The following is a 17,656-nucleotide window of genomic DNA, read 5'->3' on the forward strand; positions in this document are numbered from 1 at the left end:
CTAGGTATCCCCGCTTTAGAGCTAAGAGTAAAAGCCTAGGAAGAATAAACTCACATATCAGAGTTGCATAAACATTCCCCAAGTAAAATAAGACAAATTGCTTCTCTACTCCTTCCCACTTACTTTTTATTGTGGTAATAGCTCATTTTCTATGAAGCTGCACAACCACATGTATATAGTAAGGAGCCCGCAGAGCTGAATGAACTGATGTTACCAAGACGATAACAGATGGAAGCGTGCTTTAGGAAGGAATTCTTAATTTTACAGAATAATAAAGTGACATGAGCCAGTTTTTTAAGGTGAGGGTATTTTTTTTCCCCCTCTTGGTTTGCTTTCCAATTGTAATTCAGAAGTCCAGTTTGGAATGATCAAACCATTCTACAATAAAGAATTTTTAACATGTTAAACTCAAGTAAAAAAAGAGCCATGTAATGCTTTAAAAAAATCTTTTCAGAGCATTCTGACTCATAGTCAGTAAGAAAATCTGATTTTGTTTTAAAATAACTTCCTTTGCCTCGTAAGATTTGTTTATTATATAGCATGTACTTTTAAATTCCAGAAGCTTCATTTCAAAAGTATACTCAGAACTAAATCAATCTGGGAACTGAACTAAAGCTGTGAGACAAAAGGATTAAAAAAAAATTATATATAATTTAAAACTGTGGGATTTAAAACTGTGATGACTCCTGGTAAAAGGCTCTAGTTCAAACACATATAATTGGTGTGTCAAATGAGGAAAAGATTCATGTCCAAGGTCACATGCAGCAAGGTCACCAATTCCTACAGTTTTTTTTTCCTAGCAGATACAACATCTAAAAAAGGAATTTTGGCAGAAAGCTCTTTCCAAAAATGTCTGACATTTACAGAAGAGGAAAAAAAGGAATAAAAAGAGGTTAAAGGATGTGCTCGAGGTTACACAATTATTAAGTGGGAGAGAGAAACAGGTTTTACTTATCTCTCCTATCAGAAAACTGAACTTTACCTTACTATTAAAAGTTGTGGGACCCTCAGACATGGCACAATTTCTCAGAGCCTATGTTTTCTAACCTCTTGAGCAGTATTACCATACGATTCAAACAAAGTCCCATGTGAAAAATTAACTGCACTAAGACTTATCAAAGCAAGTTGGCATCATTATGACTACACCATGTCACTTCTTTAATGACGCTGTATATAAAAGTGAAGCTCTTTGGGTCTACACCACAGTACAAAATATTCTAAGACATTCAGAATTCTAACCCACACAAACTAAATCTGAATGCACACAGGCATTTTTAGACTGCAAGCCAGTAAACCATTTAGAAACTGCATGATGAAAGTACCCCTAAGTCAAGGGCAGTTATGCAACCCACTGCAAGAAACCTCCTGTAGAATACTGATTAGCATCAGCTTTCTGTCGCCAAAGGTAGAATAGAACAAAGAGGCAAGCTGTTTCTTTAACAGAACATTTGAAATCAAATTATTTAAGGGAAAATATAAGGAAAAAATCCAACATTTTTTGGGACCAAGGAAAGAAAATTTAGGTAGCTCAGTTACACTCTGCATCTACCTAAGACAAGCTAGAAGCTTGCCACCTGAACACCTGTCCATTATTTCTTTACCAACTGAGCTATTAGTATCTGGGTTTTGGACACCACAAAGAATTGAGGGTGCGTATATCAAAAAATTACCACAAATTTAAATTCAGTAAAAGAGTCTGAGGGTTCAATGTATCAAAACGAGCAATTTCTAATGCTAAAAAAACCCATTATCTGAAACCCAGAGATAAGGCCAAGGGGATGATGGCATGTCCTTTCAATGTCATCAGAAGCATTACTTAACAGGCACTTAAAGATTTAGTGTGCTGGGAAAATTTAACATTCTTTCACTGTGCTATTATAAAAGGCTCAGGTTTTATGAAGTTGTGGCTTTTTGTCCTCTATAAAAGATAAAACTTAGTTTTATTTCCCTGTATGATATTAACCAGTTTTTATAATCTAACACACACTAGTCCTATTCTAATACTGAGCACTTCCTCACATGTTCCTGTAACTAGTTTTACCATCTTGCTGATTTTCTCTCATTGAACTAATGACCCAAACAGAATCTTTGACATGAATTTCATTCAACATTTATGAGCTGTGTCTCTCTTGAAAAATTACTTTGACTTGTACAAATGATTTGACTTACAATCATCATGAAATGATTATCAGTTAGTCAATATCCATCTTCTAATATAGATACAATATAAGAAAAGATTGTTTTCTCGTGATGAGAATTCTGAAGATTTACTCTCAACAACTTTTCACATATAATGTAGAGCAGTGCTGATTACACTTATCATATTGTACATGACATTCCCTAATACTTAACTGGAAGTCTGTACCTTTTGTTCACCTTCATCTAATTTCTCACCCTCCAGACTGAAAACCACAAATTTGCTCTTTTTCTGTTTGTTTTTGAAGTATAACTGACCTACACTATGTTATTACTTCCTGGTGCATGGGATAATGATGTGATACTTCTATACATTTCAAAATGATCATCGTTAAGTCTAGTTGTCATCTGCCACCACACATAGATACTACGTTATTACTGACTGTTTCCTGCACTGTACATTTCATACCCATGACACACTTATTTTCTAACTGGAAGTTTATACTTTTGTTTGTTTGTTTGTTTTTCTCATCCTTCTACCTCAAAGTTGTTTGAATAAAACCTATGGAAATCAAATTACATGAAAGAACTTCATTCAGCTGCATCATTATATTATTTCTTTCTTCTGCTTAGGGCAGGTTTAAACAGTTTATTTTATCCTAAAGTGATAGTCAAAACAACGTAAGAGAAAGGAAGGATGAACACAAAATGAAGCAAGTTAAACGCAATTCTTTACTTTTCAAGAAGAAAAACATGTTTCATTCAATGTGTTAAGAAAATACCAATTAGAATTTTATGTAGGCAGGTAACTAGCTGGTTTTATACAATTCTTACTTTGAAGCTTGTGTTAACATACATACACTTAGAAGAACAGGGAAGTAAAGGAAGCATAGTCACCTAACACATTTACAGACTGCTTACAGTTACTTCCCCAATACAAGTATATCACTCATGTAGATAACCTCTATCAGATACAATTCAATTTGCTTAAAGCACATAAAAAGGTATCAAATTATAAATCAAAAGTTTTATGATCCAGCAATCTCACAGCTGGGCATATACCCAGAAATGATGAAAACTAATTTGAAAAGATACATGCACCCCCATGTTCACAGCAGCACTATTTACATCAGTTAAGACATGGAAGCAAGCCAACTGTCTACTGATAGACGACTGGATAAAGAAGATGTGGTATAGAGATACACAATGGAATATTAGTCATAAAAAATAAAAATAATGTCACTTGTTTTATGTGGAGTCTAAAAAAATTAAGGTAGAAACTAATTTATTTACAAACAGAAGTAGAGTCACAGATGTAGAAAACTTGTGTTACAAGGGGACAAGCAGGGGAGGGACAAACAGAGATTAGGATTGACACATACACACCACCATGTACAAAACAGATAAATACTCTTGTGATGGCCTCTATGGGAAAAGACTCTTTAAAGAGTGACCATATGTTATGTATATGCATAACTCATTTTGCTATATACCTGAAACTAACAACACTGTACATCAACTACACTATAATAACTGCTTTAAAAAAAGAAAAAAATGCCACTTGCAGCAACATGGATAGACCTAGAGATCATACTAAGTAAATTAAGTAAGAGAAAAACAAATAAGATATCACTTGTATATGGAACCAAAAAAAAAAAGATACAAATTAACTCATTACAAAATAAAAATAGACCCATAGACTAGAAAAGAAACTTACGGTTACCAAAGGGGAAAGGGAGGGGTTAAAATTAGGAGTTTGAGATTAACAAATATACACTATTGCATACCAACAAGGACCTACTGTATAGCATAGGGAACTATACTCAATATTTTTTAATAAGCTACAATGGAAAGGAATCTAAAAAGAAAATACACATACATCTCTGAATCACTATGCTCTACACCTGAAACCGACAAATCATTGTTAACTACAATAAAAATAAAATTAACAATAACAATAACGCTTCTAATGACATGAGGGCATATTCTTACGACGGATCAACAACCATAACTCAGAAAGATTCTTAAACTACTCCCACTTACCCTGCAGACTGACATCTGGTTTGTTGTCAGCGTACCCGTCTTGTCTGAGCAGATAACAGACGTACAACCAAGGGTTTCCACAGAAGGGAGACTTCGAACAATGGCATTTTTCTTTGCCATTCTGCGAGTTCCAAGAGCCAGGCAGGTGGTGATGACAGCAGGCAGACCTTCAGGAATGGCTGCTACAGCCAGGGCTACTGCAATCTTAAAGTAGTATATAGCACCTCTGATCCAGGAGCCTCCATGAACTGGGTCGTTGAAGTGCCCAATGTTTATGATCCAGACCGCAATGCATATAAGGGAGATGACTTTGGACAGCTGTTCCCCAAACTCATCTAGTTTCTGCTGGAGGGGTGTTCTCTCCTGTTCCGTTGCTACCATCTCATCTCGGATCTTGCCAATTTCAGTGTTAACTCCAGTTGCCACCACCACTCCCATGGCTTTGCCAGCAGCAATGTTTGTACCCTAGGACAGAAGGAGAGAACTGGTTAAGAGATTAACACCATATCCTACTTAAATCCTGACTAGTAAACTCAGACTTGTGTGGATTCTGATGAGGGCACCCAGACTCTCTACCGGGCCTCTCTACTACTCACCACATTCTACTGGACCCTCAAGTGGCCACTACTCAGGCAACCAAGCCTTCAAATTTTGATGATGAACAATACCTCAGGGTAGGTGGTGTAGTATATCTCTCTGTGATTCTCTGTGAAGTGAGAATGGTACCCACTTGCCCCAGAGCCCTCTACACTGGCCCACCTGAAATCTCTACTCACTGAGTCTGGCTTGCAGAGAGCTTTGGACTGGAGCAGAGCTTAACCCCTCTGTGTTCCTGACTTTTCAAACATTATACGGCTCTCAACCCTAAGCATTCTCCACCTCTGGCTCCAACAACTCCACCTCTCCTTTCATCCCTGAAATAAGAAGGGTGACCAGGACCAGGAGCTGCCCTTGAGGACCTCCACTCAAGCACTGGTATTCAAAGTGTAAGGTTTCCCTCCCCACTCTATTTTAATTCCTAGTTCATTATTTTCATTGTAGCTCTGCAGTACTTATTAAAAATTTACTATGGGCGGTTAAATTCCCATGTTAACACACAAAAAAGCCTACTACTTGAAATACCACTTTAAATTCTAAACAAAAACTATAAATTTCCCAACTTTATATTTCAAAAAAATTTAACAGAAAAATTGGAACAGTACAATAAACATCTACTTTACTTTTCACCCAGACTCACCAATTATTAATGGTTTGCCACAATCTGCTTTCTTTCCACACACACACCTTTTAATTGAGCTATACACAGTTATCATCCACGTCATTTTAAAGGAAACACCCCTTTAAAGGTTAAATCTTATCCAAAGTACTTACAGAAAAGAGCATGTTCTTCTTATCTTGATTGACAGCCCGTGGGTCAGGGACAGGGTCAGTGTGCTTGATGACAGAGACAGATTCACCTAAGCAGGTGGCAATACAGGAGGTTTGTTTAGATCTATGCAATTCACACCTAGAACCCTGGTACCCTCATTCACTCATGCCAATACCACACTCATGAAAAGGAAAAAAAGGCCCAATTCATTCAAAACGATAGAAACTAGTAAAATTCAGTAACAGAAACTAATTTCCAAGAAAGAAAAATATAAAAATAAAGGAATTTAATTTTGAAGTAAAATTAGAGTCAATTACCTTTATTTTCTTAACTATTCAAATTTAGTTCATTTTCAAGTATCATTTCATACTCTAATATAGTGGATATAGATTTGCTGTACACTTATATATACACACACTCTAATAGTTAAAAAGGTGAAAGTGTATTTACTTTTAACAAAATGAATAAACTGTAGATACAGATATGAATACTGAGGCTCATCCACTGGAAAGCCTGTTTTTGTTCAATAATGCCAAAGATGAGAAATGAAAACACTGTTCTAGATAATATTTGCATGCACTTATCAACTATTCTACTTCAATAAACCAAAATGAAAAACAGCAATCAGCAGCACTAAAAAAGACCACATGGAATAAGAGAGACCACTTCTTAGAACTTTCACAGTGCCTTGTTGAACCTGGTTTCAACCCAGCAATTTCCTATGAAATGCAGTTGACCCTTGAACAATGCAGCAGTTGGAGAGCCAACCCCTCAGCATTCATAAATCTGCACAGAACTTAGGCCTGGCCCTCTGTATACATATGATTCCTCTGGACGTGCAGTTCTGCATCTGAGGATTCAACCAACTGGTTTATTAATGAAAAAAATCTGCAGATAAGCGAACACATGCAGTTCAAACACACATTGTTCAAGGGTTAATGGTATATATAATGAGGGTGAAATATGGCCCTAATAGTTAACTCAAATTTCAAGAAGCAAATTTCACTCTCAATATTTAACAGAAGACTCTGGTTCTTCAATCTAGCCTAAAACTAGAGTATGATTTTTATATAAATGGAAATTATTTTTGTACACACAATATGAGAATTTTATATACAATCTGATCGATTCCCTACCATTTTATGGCTTAATCAGCTTCCAGGTTGTTGCTGATAACAGCAGTTTTAGTAGATAAGCTATTCATAAAGAAACAATAAAAAATACAGAGCCCAGGTTACTCACGTCTCTACTTCTAAGACATTTAGTTGTTTTTGAAAACTAATCATCAGATAAATCTTTGAATTTTATATTTACTCACTATTTAATTCAGGTTAGCATTGTGTTTAAGTTAATCTTCTGACCACCTTACTTCCAGTTAACATGAACCCTCCACCCTAGACTGTGCCTTTATCAAACAAAAACGGGAAAATGTTCCGAACAATCCCAAATCTAATTAGTGTTCAAACTTTAGGCAGTAAATGTTCACCATTTTGGAGGGTGCTGACTTTTGTTAATTGTACATTTGACTATTGCAAAGTATATCAGGTATGAGATTAGCATTCCTGGAGTCTATTTTTCCTGCCTGGAAAAAAACACTAGGTAATTAATTCAATTTCCACAAAACAGAGAGACGACAACACTGCTTCAACTTTATCTCAGGCTACCAAAGGAATTTTCAACCATTAAAAAAATTTCTTAAATCAAAACTAATTTTTAATGAAATTTAAATATAAGAAGGCCTTATGAGATGAAAGCCAACTGTTTTAAAATCATAGCTTGGCATCTACTGGCAAAAAGACTGATAAAGCATTATGAAATAAACATCTTGGAAATGTTAAGATGGGATACTATAAATGGACAGCAGGGCAACAGTCAGTTCAACTATTAGCATGGAGTCTGAGGGAGCCCTCAGAAATTAAGCCACCCTCCAATACATAATATTTACCTGTGAGAATTGACTGGTCAACTCTTAGAGTAGTAGATTTGATGGAAGTTAATCTTATATCAGCAGGAACTTTGTCACCAACTAATTGTGGAGAAAAAAAGCAGCTTAAATAAGCAACTTTTGTAATCATGTTACATGAAGATGCTGTCTCCAAATCAAACACACCATTTAAAGAAAATAAACAAGTCTGTATACAGCACAAATTTAATCTGCTACAGGGACTGCCCTGGTGGCTCAGTGGTTCGGACTCTGCGCTTCCAGTGCAGGGGGCATGGGATCAATCCTGGGGAACTAGGATCCCACAGGCTGCGTGGGACTCACCCCCTACCCTCCAATCTGCTACAATAAGCAATATAAGCAACTCTTCCTGGATAAATACAAGATCTGAAGTATACAACTAAGAGAACAATGATGCTTGGGCCAACAGCTCTAAGTACACATTATTTAGTCACACTCACACACACACACAGGGCATGGCGAGGGGGACTGAATTGTAAACTATGATTTTTTCCACTGGGAAGGCTAAATTATCACAAACAGGAAACAAATACCTCTATAAAAAGATGCTCAATTATTCTCACTCATAAGAAAAAGGCAAGAAAAAACAACACAGAGAGACCACTTTTTAAACTATCAAATTGACAAAGGAGTTGAGAAAAAAATGCACTAAGTTTGAAAGAATGTAAAGAAACAGGGCTTCTTTATACAGGGTGACTATAAGATGTGGAAAGTTTAGTTTTAATAAGCAAAAAAACCCCAAAAAACCTAAAACAAACCAAAGCTACAAATCACTTAAGAGGCAAGTGCATGAAAAGTCAAAGCGAAAGTCGCTCAGTTGGGTCCGACTCTTTGCGACCCCATGAACTATACAGTCCATGGAATTCTCCACGCCAGAATACTGGAGTGGATAACCGTTCCCTTCTCCAGGGGATCTTCCCAACCCAGGTCTCCTGCACTGCAGACAGACCCTTTACCAGTTGAGCCACCAGGGAAACCCAAGAATACTGGAGTGGGTAGCCTATCCTTTTTCCAGCGGATCTTCCCGACTCAGGAATCGAACCGGGGCCTCCTGCATTACAGGCAGATTCTTTACTAGCTGAGCAAGTGCACGAGCAGGTATTTTTTTTTTTTACGAGCAGGTATTAATGAAAATTCGGTGCTTAGTGCACTGCTAGTAAGGACAAACTGAATGTATCGTCACTAAACATACCATGTAATATTAGTATTCATTTAATATTTTTAATTCAACTAGGCATCCAGACTTTGTGATGATCCTATATACACTGCTGAGTACAAAGAAAAAAACTTACAAAATCTCGGGAGGGCAAACTGGTAATACATATCAAAAATGCAAAGCACAGGGGTTCCCTGGTGGTCCAGTGGACAGGACTCTGAGCTCTGCTTTTGCTTTCACGGCCAAGGGCATAGGTTCAATTCCTGGTTGGGGACCTGTGATCCCTGTAAGTCGCATGGGACGACAAAAAACCAAACAAAAATGGCAAAACACAATCTTTTTACCCCATAAATTCCACTACAAAGAATTTATTCTACAGATATGCTTGCAGTACATAGTTAAGTTTTTTTTTTTATCAGCAATAGAAAGAAGAGACAAGTCTATTCATACTGTGTGCAGCACTGTGTACAATGGAGTTCCGCTGTCATGAGAAAAGACATCTGGAAGGTATAACAGACTTATAACACCAGACAGCAGGGCATGAGTGGAAGGAGACTTTTCACCTTGTATGTACCCTTTGGTACCTTCTGAAATTCGCATTATCAGATAAATGAAAAACCTCTTGTGTAACCTCTGGGAGATCTTTAAGTCAAGTGAGTCTTCTTTTCTGGGCCAGAGTTCCTTTATTAGCTCTTAAATGGACCATGTCTTAGCCCCTTTCCTTGACGGTATTTTAAATAAATGCCACAACACCAACTGAGGAACAGGTAAAGCCTGTATTTCACCTGCACCCTGAGAACAATGCCCAGAAATACTGTAGGCGTTCAAATATTGTTAGATGAGTATGTTTTAGTATCAAAGCAACTGAACAGTAAACGTAAGTACAAAACAGCTTTCCCTGACTCTCTGAAAGTTACTAAGGTGTTTTTAGGAGTCTTATGCAAGGACAGCTAACAGAACAAATAACTGTCTCCCCTACAAATGCATATATTAAGTTAAATCTTAATTTTCCAGACTTATGCTATCATACAGAACTGTAACTGTCACTGGTTATACATAAACTGTCTAAGAGGTAGATTCAATCAATTCAATCTATTTCTTAGACAAAATTCACTTCTAAGTAGTAGATTGATTTCATTCGTTAAACCTTCAATTTAGTTCTAATATTTCTGTAACTCACAGCTCTTAAACTCATGGTGAGTATAGTTCATGAAACAAACCCTATAACCTATGTAAGAAACGTGGTCACAAGGCAGCACACAACAAGACTGCCAATATCTACTCCCAGGAGGCAAAGATCATCCCTGTACTTGACTGCAGGGACACACAAGTTAAGGTGAAATTCCTGCTGGAAATGCTTATGCAACAAACAGCAATATTCAGATGGAAGACACTAGAAACTTCCAGCTTATTAATAATATAATTCTGCTCATACTACAATAGTAAGTAACTGTATCTTAAAATTTAGTGGCCTTCACAACCTATAATACCCCATCCAGATAAAACTTTAAAATAGCTTAGGTAATTCCCTGGTGGTCCAGTGCTTAGGACTGCGCATTTTCACTGCCAAGGGCATTCTATCCCTGGTGATGGAACTAAGATTCTGCAAGCTGCTAGTGTGGCAAAAAATAAATGTAAAAAAACCTCAAACAACCTAAAAAACTTTTACTGTGTTAGTTCTGGCTGTCATAATTTGACCCCACATAATCTTGAATATGAAAAGGATCCAAGTTCAATGATGAATGCATGACCCTAAGTGGAAAAATTACTTGAAAATGTTAACGTCTGAAGCAATTTATGCCATGATCCTACAGGAGCAGAAAGCTTCTAACATGGCGCCGCAGTCACCACAATCTACAAGCGCATCTGCACTGCAAAAACTGAATGGAAACCACCAAGCCAAAAGCAGAACGCCAGGAATTCTCTAGTGGTCCAGTGGTGAGGACTCCGTGCTCCCACTGCAAGGGGCATGGGTTCAAACTCTGGCTGGGAAACTAAGATCCCGCAAGCCATGTGGTGCAGCCAAAAAGGAAAAAAAAAGAATAAAATAAAATAGCACAAGGTGTCATTTTATACTGGGGTTGCATCTCTTTTAAACAACTTCATATATTAGCTCTAACTTGTATTCTCATATACCTGGCCACAATTTAGTTAAGGTCAGCATATCTAATATTTGAATTGAGGACCCAGAAGTTGTATCTTGCCATTTATTTGCTGTGTTTCAGTGGCAGCTCAGAGGATTAAAAATGAATGAAAAATGTTTCTGAGGCAAGAAATACCGAGATTAATTTTTTTCCTCAATAACAGAGTCAACATTTAAGTTATTAGTTTAAGGCGGGATTGATACTATATATGCAGCATTTAGAATTATGTTAATGTTTAAACTTGCATCACAAAGAAACCAGCTTATTTTTACTCCTGAAAGTCTGTTTTAAATATATGAAGGCTATGTTGTACAGAAATTATATTGATATGTTTAATTATTGGTTAAATATTCAAGAACGAGTCAGATGTAAAATGCTAGTGGAACAAGTGACTGGCAAGTCCTTAAACACTGACCTCATGCTATTATTAAACTTTTGTTCCCTTCTGTAACAACCATTCTAACTGGGAGGCAACTATGTATGTAGGAACTCAAAGATGACCTGGAAAAAAAAAAAAAAGATGACCTGGGATGGAACCTGGGGCCCCTGCATTGGTAGCACAGCATCTTAGCCACAGGACCACACAGGAAGTTGTTTAAAAATTGATCTTATGCTCTTATTAACTTTTCTTCCATCCTGTAACAGTCATTCTAACTGGGAGACAATTACGTATTTAGGAACTAAAAGATGACGACCTGGGGACCTTTTATAAACTACAGAATCTTGGGGCCTGCTCTTTAAGAGACTGGTTCAATGCATTTGGGATCCAGGAATCCATTATTTTAAAGAAATTCTCCAAGCACACTAAAGAATTAATACAAGGAGGAAAAAGGCTTAGTAACTGGCGTCACAGATCCTGTGAAGAGCCTGTTTAGAACAGCCTTTCCTGTGTGTTGTTTCTCACGCCATGTATGCGACGCTCTAGGCCAAGAAGACCCTAAGTCCCTAACACTTGGGAAATGTACTACCTTAAAAGTTCCACGTTTATTTCCATTACGAAACGATCTCTCTGTGGAAAAGGTGCGAGTGTGCTTAGTCGCTCAGTCGTGTCTGACTCCTTGCGACCCCACGGACTGTAGCCCGCCAGGCTCCCCTGTCCATGGGGGTTCTCCAGGCAAGAACACTGGGGTGGGCTGCCATGCCCTTCTCCTGTGTGGAAAAGGTACTAAGAGCGTAAATCCAAACTGGCCTTAAAAACCTGCCAAGTTCTAGTATTCTCTTAGTGAGAAGACACTCCCTTGCATCATCTTGACCAGACCAACTAATATCCTCATTCTAGACAGGAAACTAAAGGTAGCAATAGTAGTCTTGCCTAAAGAACTTCAATTAGTGAAAGACTTCCTTTAACTTAGTGTGTGACTCTGCTTTTTGTTTGGAGGAGTCAGTTTAGGATTAAATCTACTAGGAAGCAGGTTGTCTAAAGAAGTAAAAGATCCATGAAAACAAAGATTCAATGGCTACTTTTCATCTAAGACATAATTTTCTTTTGTCTGCAGGCTTCTGTGAATTCCAGACAGAGGGTTTTGTGCGTGAGGAGTAGGCAGCCTGTTCCGATGATCACATCCAGTGATATTTCCCTGATGGGGCATGTCAGTGCCCTCAGGGCAAGTGGTAGTGGAAAATTCTTACTCTTGCCAACGGGATGCTCTGCAATTTTTTCCTCTGAAAATTTTTTTGTCTCTTGAGTTCAGGCAGTGTAATAATAGTTTATAATGGAGTTTATTCTTCTTTCTGTTTAACATCTGACACTTAAAATTCAGCTCTTGGCTCCTTAAGTCTGTAGCTCTTTAAAACCGCTATCACAACACAGATTTCCACTCTGAACAAATTTTTTAATGTATAGTTTGTGCTGCGTTACCAAGAACGCACGTAAAAGCCATTTAAAGGAAATTATTACTTGGCCACATTTTAGAACTGAATGAACACAAGCTTTCTTAATCTTAAAATCTGGGAAAGACTATTTATAAGGCCAGGATGAGTTAACATTGGTTTTATTATTATGTCAAAAACACTGACAGTTAAAATCAGCACAACTCAGAAAGAGCCTTTTTTGAACTGATTATACATAAGAAAAAAAATCTAACTTATTGTTGCAAATTCTACCAGTTTATTCAAATCTTTTTTTTCTTTAACTATATATAAGATCAGAAAATTACCTCTAAAATACCACTATTGTTTCTGAGTTTAAATGGCTCTGAGGAAAAGCCAGTCATAATAGAATTAATTAACCTAAATTAGTTAAACATTTAACTGTGACTCAAACCTTTTCACTCCTAATTTGAGTCATAAATTTTGTAGTTAGGGAAAAAATGAATGAAATTCTTCACTTTAGAAGCTCTACCTGCCTACTTAACACTATTTCCAGGCCTCAGGGTGGGCAGGGAAGAACATTACAAACTGCCATAGATTATACTGGTATTTGTTCCCAGTCCAATTTGTTGGATATATTATCTATGATGAAACACATCTTTTTAAAATGCAGACATATCATTCTCTTTAAAACATTTCAACAGCTTCTTCCTACTAGACTTGCTTCAAACACAATGCTCTTCAGTTTCTCAAAAGTTCTGAGTCTTCACAAACAGCCAGGCTTTCCTCAAACTTTCAAGATTAGGTTGGTATCCATCACAATGTGCCCATTTCCTAACACTCCTCACGTTACATGTTTGATGTGTCCTCCCCACTAGACCCACTAGCGCCACAAAGGCAGTCACTTAGTCACCACTAATTTTCCAGGCCTGGTATTGTGCTGAAACATAGTGCACACCAAATAAAATATTTGCTATGGAATGAAGTACCTGCACATACATCATTTTCTTTAAAAAAGAAAAGGGGAGGGGCACCAGAAACTTATAATTATCAAATTGAAGACTGTCACAAAGTTAGAAACAATGAAACGTCAGGATCAAAGAGATCTTAGCCTTGGTTGAGCTGAATGAGGTTTAACAGTGATTACTGCTTAAAATATAGGCTGAAAACAAAAGACATGTATGCTAGCAGAGGACTAGAGATAATAGTAGGGAAAGAGAAACATGAAAAAGACTCATGGGTTTTAAGTGACAGGACAACTAAGATTGCCAAAGTGTCCTTATGTGTAAGAGTGCAAGATAAGGTCTAGAATAGGAACCAGACTCTATTTACATTAACTGTATTCAAGTATGAGCACCAAAGAAAGCCATCAAGATGGTAAAACAGGCCATCACAGCAATCAGGAATCAGACTTCTGTGTGCCTCCAAAGAGAAAAACTAATGTACAGAACAGACAAGTATTAAGTTTTAGCTCCTTATAAGGGACATTTTATAATAAAACTGGCATAATACATAACTGCCAATAAAAGTAGCACAGCTTTCCCTAGTCTGGGAAGTTTCTAGCTGCTAGAGGTGGAAGCTAACTGGTTCATTAGATGCCATGGAGGCAGCCCACAGCAAGGTTACATAAGGTTAGAGTACACGGTATCTGGGATACCAACATGCATTTCTCTTTGTTGCAACAGTAAAGCATGCTCTTTACAAGGTGAAAACCCATCCCTCACTTCCCTCGTCCAAACATCTATTTATCTGTTAACACCATTTATCAAACACCTTTCTCTATAGATAACACTTACTAAAGTTTCATTAAAATAAAAATTACAAACCTTTAACATTGCTATGTATTTACCTGTTTCAGTCTTTTTTAATGGCTACATAGTAATACCTAAAGCAATCATCTCTAAAGCTCAACTTTGGAGAATGCTTATTCTATACTAAGCACTGCTATAAGAGTTTTATGAATTCTATGATTATCTTCATTCCCTGTTTACAGATAAGGAAAATGAAGCACGTAACTTGCTTAACGTCACAGGTATTTCACAGCCATCCTGTGATTAATTAATCAGTCACTGTTTTCACAGTCATCTACATGTTTCCAATTTTCCTTTCGTGCACTTCAATTACTTCTGGAGAAAAGATTCACAGAAAACAGAATTTTCCTACAAATGTATACTACCACCAAATTAATTTTCTTGCCATTTTCCCATACTCTCAATCTTGTTTTCTGACTACTGCTAACACCACGCAGAAGGAAATGGCAACCCACTCCAGTATTCTTGCCTAGAGAATCTTGTGGACAGAGGAGCCTGGTGGACTGCTGTCCATAGGGTCACACAGAGTCGGACGTGACTGAAGAGACTTAGCAGCAGCAGCAGCTAACACGAAGCACTTTCTTAAAACTCTTTTATCATCTTCAAAATAAGTTATTTTATATTTTTACATAGTCAAACCTGGTGATGGTGGTGGTTTTGTGTCACACTTAGGAAGGAAATGTGTTCCCTACACTATGTGGTTTCTTCTAATTCCCCCCAAATCTTAATCACAATAATAAGGGTTGGAAAGACTGGCACCGACTGTACTGTAACTACCACTGAGTCACAGGGAGAGGGGAGGAGGTGATTACAGGAAATGAGGAAATGCCAGTCCTGTGAAATTCAGGTCAGGCTTCAAGACCAACTGGTCCATCATGATCTGATGACTGGGGATACCTTCCTGAGTTCCTCAGAACTCATGGTTCTTAGTGTCTCAGCTGTTCTCACAGCAATGAATAAATTATTGCTCGAGGTCTCAAAACCCTCTGTTTCTAATAGCACCCACGCCCATTTCTGTTTTAGACTATTGTTCTGCTTATACACGAGTTAAGATTAAGAACTTATAGCTCTATAAAACAGATATTAATTACAGGAAAAACTAAAATAATGATTTCTACTGTTTTTTGGTTACAGATGACTCAGATCTGCATCTCTAACTAGTTCTGTTCTCTCATCCTTCTCACTGTGAAACAACTCCGTATGGGGGAAAAGACAAAAGACAACAATCCTTATTTGGTCATGTAGTTTTGTTTCTACATCTCTGAGCGATGTTTATCATTTTAGGAACAGGTGAAAACTGTTTAACAATATTCCAACAATACCATGCAGGCTGCTTAATGAGACAATATTTTACAATTTAACTGTAACAACTTTTCCCATTTTGTTGAGATAAAAACCAACCTGTAACACTGTGTTAAGTTTAGGGTACAAAACATTTATATATACATACTATATGGAATTACTACAATCAGTTAATATACATCAACCTCACATAGTTACAACTGTTTCCTTATGATGAAAACTTCAGACATACTCTCAGCAACTTTCAAGTATATACTGCAATTACCTACAGTCACCACGCTGGACATTATATTCCCTGAACACATCTGTCTCACAACTGGACTTTATACCTTCTGACCATCTTCACCTAATTCCTGCACCCCCTGTGCTAGAAACCACCAACCTGAGTTTCTAAGTTTGCTTTGCATGTGTGCGAGAATGAGTTTCCTTTTTTAAAGATTTACATGTAAGTGAGATTACATGGCATTAGCCTTTCTCTGACTTATTTCACTTAAGGTGCATCCATGTTGTTGCAAACAGAAGGACTTCCTTCATTTTGATGTCTCAATAATACTCTTGTGTGTGTGTAGACACATTTTCTTTGTTCATTTATCCACTGATGGATACTTAGGTAAACAGTGCTGTAATGAATGCAGGGGTGCAGATCTCTTAGGGAGACTGATTTCATTTCCTTTGAATATATATCCTAGAAGTGGAAATGCTGGATCATATGGTATACAGCCATACCTTGGGAGACATTCTGGGTTCAACGCCAGACAACCACAAAAGCAAAAGCAGAAACTACCCTGGCTGAGAACCCACCTTCCAATCCAAGGGATGTAGGTTCGATCCTTGGTCAGGGAACTAAGATCCCACATGCCATGGGGCAGCTAAGCCCACAGCAGAACTACAGAGCCACGTGTCATAACTAGAGTGAAACCCGTGGGCCACAACAGAAGATCCTGTGTGCCACAACTCAGACCTGACACAGCCAGATAGATAGATATTGAGAGCAAAAGCAAATACTGCAATAAACTGAGTGATACGAAGGTACGTTTATACTGTACTATGGTCTATTAGCATGCAATAGCATTGTGTAAAAAACAATGTACATACATTAATTTTATGAGACTTTATTGCTTAATAAAAAAAAAAAGCTAATCAGTTGAATCCTCAGTGGGTCAATTTTTTTGCAACAGTAGCCAAAGATCACTGATCATAATTATAATAATGAAAAGTTGAAATATCTGTTAAAAAATGCAATATCTGTGCAATACAATAAAGAGAAACACAATAAAACTAGGTATACGCTTGTAACTTCATTTTTTAAAACCAATAGCTAGAATCTTGGGGTGGAATTCTGGGGAGAAGGACAAAAGAATCCCCTGGAAATTGCATACAAGATTTCTGAACGTATGTATTTGGAAAAAGAGTCCAGATTTCATTAATTTTTAAAGGAACTGTGTTCTAGACATGATTAACTACTGCTGTAGAGTTTTGCTTCTCAAAGTGTAGTTCACCATGGAACTTGGTAGAAAAGGAGAACAATGAAGCCCACTCCAGATCTAAGTACTCAAAATATACATTTTAACAAAATCTTTCTTGCACATGAAGTTAGAGAAGCAGCTCTAAGCAGCTGGACAAACTTGAAGACCTGTTTTTGTTTCTTTTAAAAACAGCCCTTAAGCCAAGGATGATTTTTACATTTTTTAAACTCTTGTTAAAAAAAAAATCGTTTTTCCCCTACAGAGACAGTTTGGGGCCACAAAACCCAAAATATTTCTAAGGTAGCTCTGTTAAAAAAGTCTGCCAAGCCCTCTGCTCGGCAGCACAGAATTAACTTTCTGATATTTGTGTTAGGGAGCTCAACAGGTATGAATTAAGTGTTTGCTGACCATTCAGGCTGCTCCAATTCCTTTTTTTTCAAAAGGAAAAGAAAAAAGG

The 17,656-nt window shown here is 37.3% G+C and overlaps 1 protein-coding gene across 2 annotated transcripts in view; it reads right to left on the reverse strand.

Moving 5' to 3' along the window:
• Positions 1 to 17,656, reverse strand: part of ATP2A2 (ATPase sarcoplasmic/endoplasmic reticulum Ca2+ transporting 2) — a 57,634-nt gene that overhangs the window by 18,327 nt on the left and 21,651 nt on the right. For both annotated transcript variants that reach the window (XM_043440982.1, XM_043440973.1), the window contains exons 6-8: positions 7,494 to 7,574; positions 5,551 to 5,636; positions 4,180 to 4,644 (exon numbers count right to left, since the gene is read on the reverse strand). In XM_043440982.1, coding sequence (XP_043296917.1) covers positions 4,180 to 4,644; positions 5,551 to 5,636; positions 7,494 to 7,574 — 632 coding nt within the window. The remainder of the gene's footprint in view (positions 1 to 4,179; positions 4,645 to 5,550; positions 5,637 to 7,493; positions 7,575 to 17,656) is intronic.

Source organism: Cervus canadensis, chromosome 1, assembly GCF_019320065.1.
Source record: "Cervus canadensis isolate Bull #8, Minnesota chromosome 1, ASM1932006v1, whole genome shotgun sequence".
NCBI lineage: Eukaryota > Metazoa > Chordata > Mammalia > Artiodactyla > Cervidae > Cervus > Cervus canadensis.